At 37.3% G+C, this 13,334-nt stretch overlaps 1 protein-coding gene across 2 annotated transcripts in view; it reads right to left on the reverse strand.

The window, feature by feature from the left end:
• FAM3C (FAM3 metabolism regulating signaling molecule C) overlaps positions 1 to 13,334 on the reverse strand; it is a 47,208-nt gene that overhangs the window by 18,612 nt on the left and 15,262 nt on the right. For both annotated transcript variants that reach the window (XM_015134783.3, NM_001266245.1), the window contains 3 exon segments: positions 11,081 to 11,185; positions 4,346 to 4,375; positions 3,531 to 3,654 (listed from right to left, as the gene is read on the reverse strand). In XM_015134783.3, the coding sequence (XP_014990269.1) occupies positions 3,531 to 3,654; positions 4,346 to 4,375; positions 11,081 to 11,185 (259 nt within the window).

A 13,334-nucleotide genomic window follows, 5' to 3' on the forward strand; every position in this document is an offset into this window, starting at 1 on the left:
CTCTAACGAGAAAGAAAAAACCTGTATCCCAGCACTCTGGGAGGTGGAAGTGGGAAGACTGCTTGGACCCAAGAGTTCAAGACAAGCGTGGGCAACACAATGGGACCCCGTTTCCACAAAAATAGAAAAATTAGCTGTGTGTGGTGGTGTGCACCTTAGTCCCGGCTACTCAGAAGGTAGAGGTGGGAAGATCGCTTGAGTCCAGGCATTCAAAGTTGCAGTGACCTAAGATTGCGTCACTGTACTCCAGCCTGGGCAACAGAATGAGACCCTGTCTCTAGGTAAAAAAGAAAAGAAAAAAAGTAAAGTAAAAAAAAAAAGCTGCAATTAATGTTTCTCCTGACACCTTAGGTTCACACCTGCGATTTTCTATTTCTAACTGAGACATTTAAAACACATCTTCATCTCCATAATATATTTTGACTTAATCTACTTATGACCACCATCCTAATCATAATTATCATCTGTCTGTATCAGAGTTTCTCAAACCTGGCCTCTCATTTTAGGAGCCTGATAATTCTTGTGGACCAGCTGACCTCTGCACTGAAAGATGTTTAACAGCATCTCTGGCCTCTACAAGGAGTACCTCCAAAGCTATGACAACCCAAAATTACAATGTCCCCTGGAGAACAAAACTGCCCCCATTGAGACACAAGAATAGCAGTCTCCAAAATGAGTTACATGTACTCAGAGCAGGTGCTCTGAAAATATTAAATTATCTGCTTATGTTATTTTTATTATCTACTCATATATTTTAGTGAATGTATAAGCAATAAAGTCTGTTAGCAATAGGGAGGCAGTATCAAAGAGCTGTGGCAGTAACTGACAACGGCCTTCCAACTGTCCTCTCTATTCCACTTCCTTAATTATTTTACACAGCAGCCAGATAACTTTTCTCAATATAAGTAAAATCACGACATGCCTGAATCTGAAATCCTTCCACAAGCTCTCAATGCACTCAGAAAAAAAGTCTCAACCCTTTACCTGCATGGCCTACAAGTTCCAATGCAGCCTGGCCCTAATTCACTTCCCTCCAGAGCTGCCCAATCTTAGGGCCTTCGAACAGGCTCTTTCCTCCTGTCTAGGATGGTCTTCCTTTCTATCCCTCAGATCTCAGAATACACATCAGTGTCTTAGAAACTGTTCCATAACCCTCAACCAAAGGTGGACACCTCCTTCCATCCACTCTTGCCAGTACTCATCACACCCTGCCGCCCTGCAGGGCTGGAGTCACAATTTGTTTGTTTGTCTCAAAAAAAAGAAAAAAAAAGTCTCGCTCTGTGGCCCAGGCTGGAGTGCAGTGGTGTGACCTTGGCGCACTGCAACCTCCACCTCCCAGGTTCAAGTGATTCTTGTGCCTCAGCCTCCCGAGTAGCTAGGATTACAGGCACGTGCCACCATGCCTGGCTAATTTTTGTATTTTAGTAGAGATGGGGTTTCACCATGTTGGCCAGGCTGCTCTCAAACTCCTGACCTCAGGTGATCCACTTGCTTCAGCCTCCCAAAGTGCTGGGATTACAAGTGTGAGCCACCGCAACTGGCCTGGTGTCACAATTTATAAGTACATATTTGTTAAACATTTGTCACCCCTACTAAACTGTAAGTTCCGTAACAGGAGGGATTATGCTCAAAAATACTTGCTGAACAGGTGAATAAATGACTCTCAAAAAACTTAAGACTCTTTCTTTGGACTTTAACCTGAGACTTGGGTATAAAATGCCACCAAATATTTAATCTCTCAAGGTAATGGCAGAATGGTTCCTGAAATAAGGATGGATACGTGGCCTGCCTCATTTAATGGTTAAAGAAACTGAAACACAAATGCTACATGACATGCCCACCATGCTAGAAGCAAATTCTCTGGCTCTAAGCCCAGTATGTATTTTACCAAGCTCCACTGTCTACACACTGTTCTCTTTTCGACCTTAGATCTTTAGCTGTTCAACTTTAGGTTGAGGGATAGAGAATAGTTTCTAAGACAGTGAAGTGTACTCTGAGAACCAAAGGACAAGAAGACAGCCAGGTGAGGAGTGAGGAAAGACCATCCTAGACAGAATAGCATGCTCCAAGGTCCCAAGATCAAGAAGATCTGGAGAGAAGTGAATAAGGGTCAGGACACATAGGAACTTGTAGGCCATGTGGGTAAACAGTTGAGCTTTTTTTCTGAGTGTGTTTTGTTGTTTACAGTTTTAATCTGTGAATTAAAAACCTGCTAGTAAAAATAGTCTGATCTCTTCTTCTCTGAACTAAAATTTACATGCATCGAGGGGGCAGAATAGATGTCCAAGGTCATCTATGGGTTAGGTATTCTAAAAGAACTTTGTTCCTGTTATTTAGAATCAAATCTGGGGTCTATTTAACCAAACAAGATAAAAAGTGGAAATGGGAATGTTTTCAAAAACCTACAAACTTCTAAAATTCAAGTGCCTTATTACATGTCAGTAAAACAGGACTATCCTAATGAGAAATCAGAAAACACATGGATTAACAGTAAATCATCATTAGAATACAGGAAAATAAAGGAAATCAGTACAGACCTTAAAGATCATCTAGCTCAAGCCCTTAATTTTACAAGAAAACTGTTGCCCCATGAGGCTCAATAAACTTCTTACAGCTAACTACCTGCAAAGGAGGCTAGGATAAAAATTTAAGAGCTTCTATATTAAAAGAAGAGGCACATAAACAGCCAGGAAAAGCTGCCTAGGTCTCCTCTCTGCTATAAAATTATCTCTTTATTCTATATAATTAGTGACAAATTTATTATTTTATATTAAGTTTAAATAAGCTCCCATGTCTAGTTTTCTAGGCAATAGCATATTAAAAACAACCAACTAAAAGTAGGGTTTGCAATTTCAGCAGCAGGAACTTGCAAGCAACAGTTGACACTGAGGTAGGATACTAAAAATCCTAAAAATCATCCTTTAGAAAGCATTTCGACATAGGAAACCATTCAGCTTAGAGGCAAGCAGTTTGTACTGCAATGGAACTGAGGTTATTTCACACTTCAACAAGCAGCACTCAAATATTTTAAATGAAAGATATTGGTTTATAAGAGAACGCATTCATTGTCCAGGCCAATGTTGCAAATAGGATTTTTGCCATGATGAAAATGCTCTCTCTGCTGTTCCATTTGGTGACCATGAGCCACATGTGGCCACTGAACACCTGAAATGTGGTGATGGATATCAAGGAACTGAACTTTTAGTTAAGTGAATTAACTTTCTTCCTAATATTTAAGGATCAAAATTAAATAGCCACCTGTGTTTTGTTGCTAGTAAATGGAACAGTGCATATCTAGAGAATTCACTCAGAGGAAATCTTTTAACTCTATCAAGCCAAATAAGTGTTATTAAAATTTAAGAACTTTAAGGCCCCTTGAATTCATGAGAAAAAAACTGTATAATAAAAACTGAAATCACTTTCCATTAATAAAGTATGCCTAATACATTTTCAAAATATCCATTAAACTCAGGTTCAACTGGCTGTAATTTAACAGCACACTTTAGAGTCTCCAGTCACCAAATACTTACACATTATCTTCCAGGCAGATTTTGGGTCCCACCACGTTGGCTGCTCCACTTGCCATTTTAAAAGCAAAATGTTTCTCAGGGCAAGCTTTTGAGATCCCACACTTATATCTGGGAGGCTTTGTAGCTTTGGGGGAGAAAATATGATTTCTTTTTAAAGAAAACAAATTAATAGACTTTCCCACACTTTATTTCAAATCTCAAACCACAAAGGGCATTATGTAAAACATCAAAATACACATATATTAAATTACAAGCTAATTTTTTCCCCTGAGGGTTTCAAAGAACCTCAAATTTTTTTAAAAAAAAAACAGCAAAAAAAAGCCCACAACAGATGCCAGAACTTCCTAGGAAACAAATTAATAATGGGCGTAAATGGGTCAAGTAATACGAACTTCATTATGGTAAATATATTTTATCTAACTATGAGTTTATTTTTAAATTTCAGGATGTGGGAGGTTCTGAATGTTACTTTGCACTTCTAGTCCATATATGCACAAAAAATCGTCACCTCCAGGATCATTACAAAAAGCCTAATGTTCCACTGACTACCTGCCCATGTACAGTATTGTCTCTTACTCCTCACACCAATTTCTGTACTTATAATAATGGAGCTGAAAAACACAAAACATCCATCATGAATAATTACCAAAAAGTATTTGGGCTGTCCAATCAAATAGCATCCTTGTAACTTTAAAAAGCCATTTCTAAATCAGTTTTTCCTCACACTGAAATACTGACACTTTGAATATAAGGTCTCATATGCCTAAGATAAGGCAGAATAAATCACACATAAAAAATTGAGATGAAATACTTACAACGTGCAGCTGTGTCCAATGCTGATCTTGCTGAAAAAAAAAAAAATTACTTTTGTTAGAAGGAATTAGCCTATTGGCAAGTATCCACTTTTAAAATATATTTAGGCCCACAAAAATAAGTGTTCAAATAATCATTCAGTATACAATAAAACATGAATATCACTTCTTAAGAAAAAGTGAGAAAGGAACTTCACCCTGTACATTCATTATAAACTATTAAATAATTATGGAGGGTAGTATTTTATTACTGATAAAACATTTTATTTTTCCCTTTCCATTTTATTTTGAATTTTATTTACTATAAATTTAAATTTCAATCAGGAAGTTACTCTACAAACTTACCTTTCAATGTTTATGAACATAAATTTGGTGAATATGATGGTGTTTAAAAGTTGTTGCTGCTGTATGGTGTTGTGAAGATATGCAAAAGCCCCAGAGAACATACAGGAACCTATCTTAGTGGTGAGGTCAGGAGATTGCGAGGGCCAGGGAGAGGGATGAGGAAGGTCACTACTAAAAGATTTATAATTTATCAGATCAAGGAAACCATGAGGTCAAATCTTAACTTGAATGTAGTAGTTCTTAACCTGACCATCTATCATAATTATAGTTAGGGCTTTTTAAAAGCACTAACATCTGATCCCAGCCCAAGAGATTATAACTCAGATCATCAAAGTACTGTGGACAGCCATTTCCTGATTTGACTAATAAGTATGCAGTGTGATAAATCTTAACCAGCTGTCTTACTATAAATAGTCACACAATTTTAGTTCTGTACTATTTTAGATAATTGTGAATTTCCTGTAGGTCCAATACTCAAACTGGTAAGCTGAAAGTTAAAAGACTGTATTGAAATGTTTAAAAAGAGGAAAATAACCAAGTAAATAAAAGTTCATTAACTCAATAGAACACTCAGTAGAATATTATGCACTATTAAAGTCATAAAGGTAATAAAACATTGAAAAAGCTTAATGCCCAGAACAAAGCAGAAAACAAACCTTTACTGGGATACAATTTCGGGAAAATCAGTTTTTTAATCATCAGGCATTTACTAAGTAAATAACATCACCTACATTTAATTTGTGTAAGAGTAAGGAGAGTACATGCTTTAAGGTGAAGAAACTCCTGTGAAAGACTTCTTTCCAGAAGAAAGCTCATTTTTATCCAATACACATCAAAATCAAAAGCCCTGTACTAAGTCTGCAATTCTGAAAATATTAGCATCCAGTGGCCAAACAGGTACATTAATTTTCATAAACAGCGGTCCAAGTATAGAATACAAGCACAACATACAAACACCAAAATCCCTCCTCTCCTACAATTTTTTCCCCTCAAACTACACTGATAGCTTTAATCCTCAATTTCTTTCTGCATATACATTTAACTGCAAGGAACAATAATAAACATTTGTTATTGCATTTCATCAATAAATGTCTTTCAGTAAGTCGGGCTAATGAATCAGAACTATTTTGTACTTTAGTTTTTAATAATGTCTCAAGTAATTTATACACTATATATCAATGGTTTAAATCTGAAAAGGTGAAAATAAATAAATTCAATAGAACATTAAGTACTTATGGCCAGACACGGTGGCTCACGCCTGTAATCCCAGCACTTTGGTAGGCCGAGGCGGGCGGATCATGAGCTCAGGCGATCGAGACCATCCTGGCTAACACAGTGAAACCCCGTCTCTACTAAAAATACAAAAACAAATTAGCCGGGCGTGGTGGCGGGTGCCTGCAGTCCCAGCTACCCAGGAGGCTGAGGCAGGAGAATGGCATGAATCCGGGAGGAGAAGCTTGCAGTGAGCAGAGATTGCGCCACTGCACTCCAGCCTGGGCAACAGAGTGAGTGAGACTACATCTCAAAAAAAAAAAAAGAACATTAAGTACTTATTGCAGCAATACAGACAAAAATAATTTGGACTGTATTCAGTTCATTTACTAGCTAAGTATTCACACTGAAAACAAACACTACATTAACCCACAATCTGAATAAGATTGGTGAATTGTATCCGTGTTGATGTCCTGATTGTGACAGTATATTATAGTTTTGTAAGCTATTACCAATGGCAGAAAATGAGGAAACAGTATGCACCATCTCTCTGTATATTTAAATGGATTTGTAAAAGATAATACAATCATCTTAAAATAAAGTTTCACAAAAAATTGTTTGTAAAATTCATAATTGACACTGCTAATTTCAACTACTAATTGTGGGAAAAACTGTCATTCTTCCTTTCTACAAATGTGTTTTATTTTTCTAAAATAATATATACAATAAACATAAATCTACGTAATTTATAGAAACTGTCAAGTAAGTTACAAAATGGAAAACTAATCACCAAAAGAACTGTTTTTAATCTTGTGGTCCTTAAGATAACGATTATAGCAAGAATCCTCCTACTGGATTAAACATGTTACCCTTTCATATACTAAGATGCTACACAAATGACACAGATAACCATATATCCATCTTCCCTAAGAATAAAACCACACAGTTAAATTTTGGCCAATTCAATAGATTGGCAACCAGTAAGGTTACAAAATACTACACTTCAGTTTTGAAATGAAAATAACCATCTGCCCTAATAATGTCTAAATCAAATAGCTAAAATGCACACAAAACCACTTGCAGGTTCTCAATATCAGGAAAAATCAAAAAATAAAAAGTAGGAGATTAAAGTAGCTCAACATCTGTTCATAGGTGACTACCAGTGATTTTCCAACTAATACAGCTTTATGTGAATCCCACTTTGGAAATATTCCTTTCCATGTAGAAATCCTAATTCTCTGTTACCTACATTTATTTTCACTCAATCAGCATTTACCATCTGCAGCACCCAGTGCTAGATGCTGGGTGAAGCACCAAAAGATCGCCCTTAAGACTCACTCTTGGGTGAAGGGAGACAGACACAGGAAAAAGAGGAAAAAAGGAAAAAAAATTATATAATGCAAGGCAGATTAAAATCAGTGCCAAACTGAAATATAACTACTATGCAATTAGAAAAAATGTTCAGAAAAAAGGAGCAATATATTCTTAAAGAGGGAGGTTCAAACACAATTTATTCCAAAGAAGGGGAATTTATGCAAAGTTCTAAAAAATGAGAAAGATGTGCAGGGTGAGGAACCACGACAAGCAAAGGCCAGGGTAGAAAGGACAGGAGGGGATTTGAAGCTGTATGCAGACTGGCACAACAGTGTGACCCACGCAGGAAGGAGGGGTGAAGAACAGCTGAGAAGGGCAGGCTGGGGGATTTGGGTGCCAACCTAAGTAAGGAGTTTGGACTTTATCCTCTAGTAACTGGAAATACTAAAGATTACTGAGTTTTAAGAAAATGGCTCTGAAAGTGGCGAGATAGGCAGATATGAGAGATGAGAAAAGACACAGGAACATCATTATGATGGTCATAAAAACAGTCCAGATTAGAGACGAAGATCCAAACGGGGCCAAAGATGGGGGACAAAGGATGAGGGCAGACATGACTGGTATCACCGGAGAGGAACCACCAGCTGCATGTGCACAGTGACTATACCACACTGTAGCTTCACCCAACCTTCTCTTCAATCTTCTAAAAACAGTGGGTCTTTTCCCATGTAACTTCTATTTGTTCCAATGGTCCCACTGCCTCCCTTCTCCCAAACATCCTCCTTTCCTTGCTGGTTCAGTCTCTTGGCGTTCATCTGTCCTTCACTGAACTTTCATCCAAGGCCTATAGACAAGTGAAAGTCTATTACGCTAAAAAAGAATACGTGCAACCTGCTTTTGAGTCAAACTACCATCTCATAAGCTGCTTCCCTTACCATCAACGTGTCTTAGAAGAATTAACTATCCACACTGCTTCCAAAGCCACATGGAACAAGTCCTCTATGCCTTCCATATAGTTTCCACTCCATCATTCAAATGAAACCAGATGTGCTCTCAAAGGCCACCAGGCTGGCCACTACGTAGTAATACAAGTACACGGACCAGAACAAGTAAAGTAATATCTCGCTATACTTTGCAATAACTACTTTTATGCTGGAACCTGGATGCTTCATTTTAGGATGTGTGCTGAAAAATAAACAAGTTTAGGAGGAAAATAACCAGTTTATCAAGAGAAATGGCTGAAAGGGAGGATTCCATTACTGGAAAGGATGAAAACTTGTAAAGGAAGGTCTGGCGGACAATGACTACGATGTAACTGAGGGATCACTGATGAAGAAGGGGCCTAGCTGGCAGAGACAAGATCAGTGAACTGAAATTACTTGGGAGTACAAAAGGCAGAATTCAGTGCAATATAGGTTAAGTATCCCTTATCCAAAATGCTTAGGACCAGAAGTATTTTGGATATGGGATTTTTTCAGATTTTAGAATATTTGCATTATACTTACCAGTTGAGCATCTCTAATCCAAAAATCTGAAATCTAAAATGCTCCAAAGAGCATTTTCTTTTGAGCGTCATGTTGATGTTCAAAAAGTTTCAGATTCTAGAGCATTTCAGATTTTGAATTTTCTGATTAGGGATGTTCAACCTGCACAAGAAAGTACTTTTAAGGAGTGCTGTAAGAAAAGTCACCTGAAAAGGTTTATGCCAAAACTGAAGACTACATATCAGAATTGTCCAAAGCCTTGCTACTCAGTATGCAATCCATGGACAGGGATCTCAACATCACGTTGGAGCTGTCGGAAATGTAGAATCTCAGGCCCCACTCCAGACACCAACTCAGAAACCTGCATTTACCAAGATTCTCTGGAGATTCTTGTGAATTAAAGTTTGAGAAAAACTGGAATAACAGTCTTGAGATTAAATGTGAAAGGGAGTGATATGGTTTGGCTGTGTCCCCACCAAATCTCATCTTGAAATGTAGTTCCCATAATCCCTATGTGTCATGGGAGGGACCTGGTGGGAGATAATTGAATCCTGGGGGAAATTACCTCCATGCTATTCTCACAATAGTGAGTTCTCATACGATCTGATGGTTTTATAAGGGACTTTCCCCTCGCTTCACTCTGCACTTCTCCTTTCTGCCACCAATAACAACATGTTTGCTACCCTTCTGCCATGATTGTAAGTTTCCTGAGGCCTCCCCAGCCCTGCAGAACTGTCAGACAATTAAACCTCTTTCCTTTATAAATAACCTAGTTTGGCGTATTTCTTCACAGCAGCATGAGAACCTAATACAGAAACTGAATTAAGTCTTGGGGATTTTTCTTTTCAAATATGAATTTATGGAAAGCAAAAATTGGTAGTCCAGAGATCTCAGTTCTTTCATTTGACTTCTGCCTACTAGATCAAAATATGGTTTCTAGGGTTTATAGTCTCACTTTTCATGCTTAATTATTTAATATTATAAGCAACAATTTAGTCATAGCTTACTCAATGTAGGTACAAGGATCTATGAAGAATCTCATGGTTTCTCTAGCTTCAATAATAAAAGTCTACAAAAACAGTTTCCAGAAGAGATTCAGAATTATAGTCAGGTGCTGTCTAATGACGTTTCAGTCAACGACAGACCATACAGAGAGTGGTAGTGCCATCAGATTATAGTACTGCGTTTTTACTGTACCTTTTCCAAGTTCAGATACATACTTACCATTGTGTTCAACTGCCTACAGAATTCCGTACAGTAACATGCTGTACAGGTTTATAGCCCAGGAGGAACAGGTTATACAATGTAGCCAAGGTGTGTGGTAGTCTATACCATCTAGATTTGTGTAAGTATATTCTATGATGTTCTCACAGTGACAAAAATCACCTAATGATGCATTTTTCAGAATGTATCCCCACATTAGGTGACGCATGACTGTAATCTTATATAGCGCCTTGGTTAAATAATTGTTTTCCACTTTAATATGTCAAAATTAAATTCTATTATTCAGTCTCATAATGGTATATTTATAGAAAAGAAATGCATACTTGGCAATTATTTGAGATTCAATGAGATACTCACACACAATCATCTACAATAGCACTATGTATAACTGGTTCATCTGAAAACATTTCAAATGTTATTTTATGAACGTAAGGATTCTGTTAAAAAACTGGGTTAAGGTACCTTATAATGGTACATTTACAGTACGGCAACATTAAATGAGTGGGTTAGAAAAAAAATGCCACTGAGGGAAAATAAGGGTAAGAAAGCACCATGGATTTCTTTCTTTTTTTTTTTTTTAAGAGATGAGGTTTTACTCTGTCACCCAGGCTGGAGTGCAGTGCAGCATGATCATAGCTCACTGCAGCCTGGAACTCCTGGGCTCAAGTGATCCTCCCACCTTAACCTCCTGAGTAGCTGGAATTACAGGTGCAAGCCACCACAGCCAGCTGCAAGATGGATTTCTATGGCTGGTATCTAAAATGCATTACTGTGACCCCTAATCATATGGTTAACTGAGGGCTAGATTTGGCTTCAAGTTTTCTAGCAGCCAGCTCAAACAGGAAAACAATTTAAGCCTGGAGGTATTTTATGTTTTAGAATGTGCACTTAGAATGCCATGATTAATGCCCCTAAAAATGTGTAAAATAGACTCATTACATATATTCAAAATGTTGAATAGAAAGAAGATTCATGTTTTATACTAAATTAATTCCAAGATATCTTATTATATACCGTAAAATACTCTAACAAATCACATTTATGGATATGTAACAATTACATTTCCTTTTCTAGCACTGAGTGACTCAGTGCTGGTAACTGATAAAGCTTTAGGCCACATCAAAAATAAGATTTAAGAAAGGAACAAAATAAAACTTACCAAATAGATTTCCTAAACTTGCATCCATTTTTATTTCAAATACTTGAGAAATAACATAAAATGTCAGTAAAAACACTGCCACAGCTACCACCAATTTTGCAGCACCTAAAAGGCAGAAATATTTCAGCATAACTTTGTAAGCCCACAGAACATTTATTCTGCATTTCTATGAAACATGTTTATAAATTTTTTTAAGGTTAATAAATTTCTACTTTGTATCTATTAGATCTTAATTTTACATGAGCTACACAAAAATTATACAAACAATTCATCAAGAGAAAGAATTTTCCTGACCAAAGAATTCTCAGATTTTCTAGCTATCTAGACAAAGGACTGCTTGAACCATCTGCCTACTTTTACATGCAAAAAAAATTACCTACTAGTTGCTGACAACAAAAACGTGTCATGACTAATGGAACATCACCAAGTTTGTTGAGTGGCAGATTCCTTATCCTTCACAAAAATAAGCAGCAATACTATACAGGATTTTTCAAAAACAGTGGACCTTCTGGGGATGCTAAGGCCACAATGTCCACTAAGCAAGGAATTCTCGAGTGACATGTTACAGATTTATTGTCGTATCACTAACCAACACATCTCCTGGAGCTATGTAGGCTCTCCTGGTATGGTGATCAACAAAGCGTTCCTCTTCATACTTAACACCTTAGTACCTTAAGACAGGCCTTCTGCATTCCTGCAGGATATAATTTGGTACCTATCACATATGCTTCATAACACGGTTACATGGAAAGCTCCAAGTGGGCAGACTCTTCAATGAAGTTATGATGCTCAGAAAGCCACCGCTTCTCACAGCCTACTCATTTCTGTTTAGAAACACTCTACTGATGACTATGTGGGGAGCGGGGCAGGGAGTATGTAGAAAATCTCTGCGTCTTCCTCTCAAATTAGCTGTGAACCTAAAACTGCTCTAAAAATAACAAAGTCTTTAAAAATCCAAAAGCAACACTATTAATGTAGAAATGAAAGAGCAATGAGGAAGTCTAACTATAATATTAATCAATCCCTGCCTCCCTTTTCCATTTTCTACCCTGTCCCCTCCAAAATCTGCTTCCTATTTTCAAGAGCAACTTACAAGTTGCCTATATTTTTAGTGCATAAGAGAGCAAAATTATGTTAGGCTTTGAACTCTTCTCCCCAGGATCTAGCAGAGTGCACTGTATACAGTAACACTATCAACAATTGTTTGCTAGTAGATAAATGGTAACAGGTGGCATAGTCCTTCTTGATCATTTAAGACTAAGACCACAAGCTCAAAAATTACATGTCACATGATAGTCTTAACATCTTATTTTCTAGCAATCATAGGCACATGCAACCAGAGATAACTTTTCCCTGTCCCATAAAACAATCATATGAACATTTCATTGTTCAAAACTGAAAAATTAAAACACCAAGACGATAACACAAATATTCTAAATTCTATACCAAGCTAAATGTAAGGTTACATGAAAAAAAGCTATATACAGCAGCATGGATGAAGCTGGAGGCCATTACACTAAGCAAACTAACACAGGAACAGAAAACCAAATAGCACATGTTCTCATTTATAAGCAAAAGCTAAACACTGAGAAGGGAACATATAAACATAAAGAAGGGAACAACAGACTCTGGGGACTACTTGAGGGTGAAGGGTGGGAAGAGGATAAGATCAAAAAACTACCTATCAGGTACTATGCTTACTACCTGGATGATGAAATAATCTGTACACCAAACCCCTGTGACACTCAATTTATTTTAGCTAGATAACAAACCTGTACATGTACCCTTGAGCCTAAAAGTTTTCAAAAAGCTATATACAAACATTTTATATATATATATAAAATACTCACATACACTGTTTACTTAGTGTCTTCTGTAGAACTAATTGCTTTATAAGTATAATCTCATTTGCATAGCGTTTCAAGGCATTATTTTCCTTTCACAAATAAGGAAAACAGGGCTAAAATTTTACATCATTTGCCTAAGGTCACAAAACTAGTCAGCAGCAACACTGAGTCTTAAACCAAGACCTATTCACTTATACTGAACCATCAGAGGAACTAGGAGGAAGGAAAAGCTATAAGCGAGACAAAAGTTAGAAGTGGAGAAACTAGCAGAGTCTCCATGGGGTTAGAGTTCTGGAACTTCTGTTATAGAGATCGCCCCCAAAGCTGGCCTGAGTCCAGAACCAGCATCCCATTCTGGACTTGATGGAGCCTAACCATACCAACCACAATTCCCATTCTTAGTTTTC

The sequence above is a fragment of the Macaca mulatta genome, chromosome 3 (assembly GCF_049350105.2).
Source record: "Macaca mulatta isolate MMU2019108-1 chromosome 3, T2T-MMU8v2.0, whole genome shotgun sequence".
NCBI classification, from domain to species: Eukaryota; Metazoa; Chordata; class Mammalia; order Primates; family Cercopithecidae; genus Macaca; species Macaca mulatta.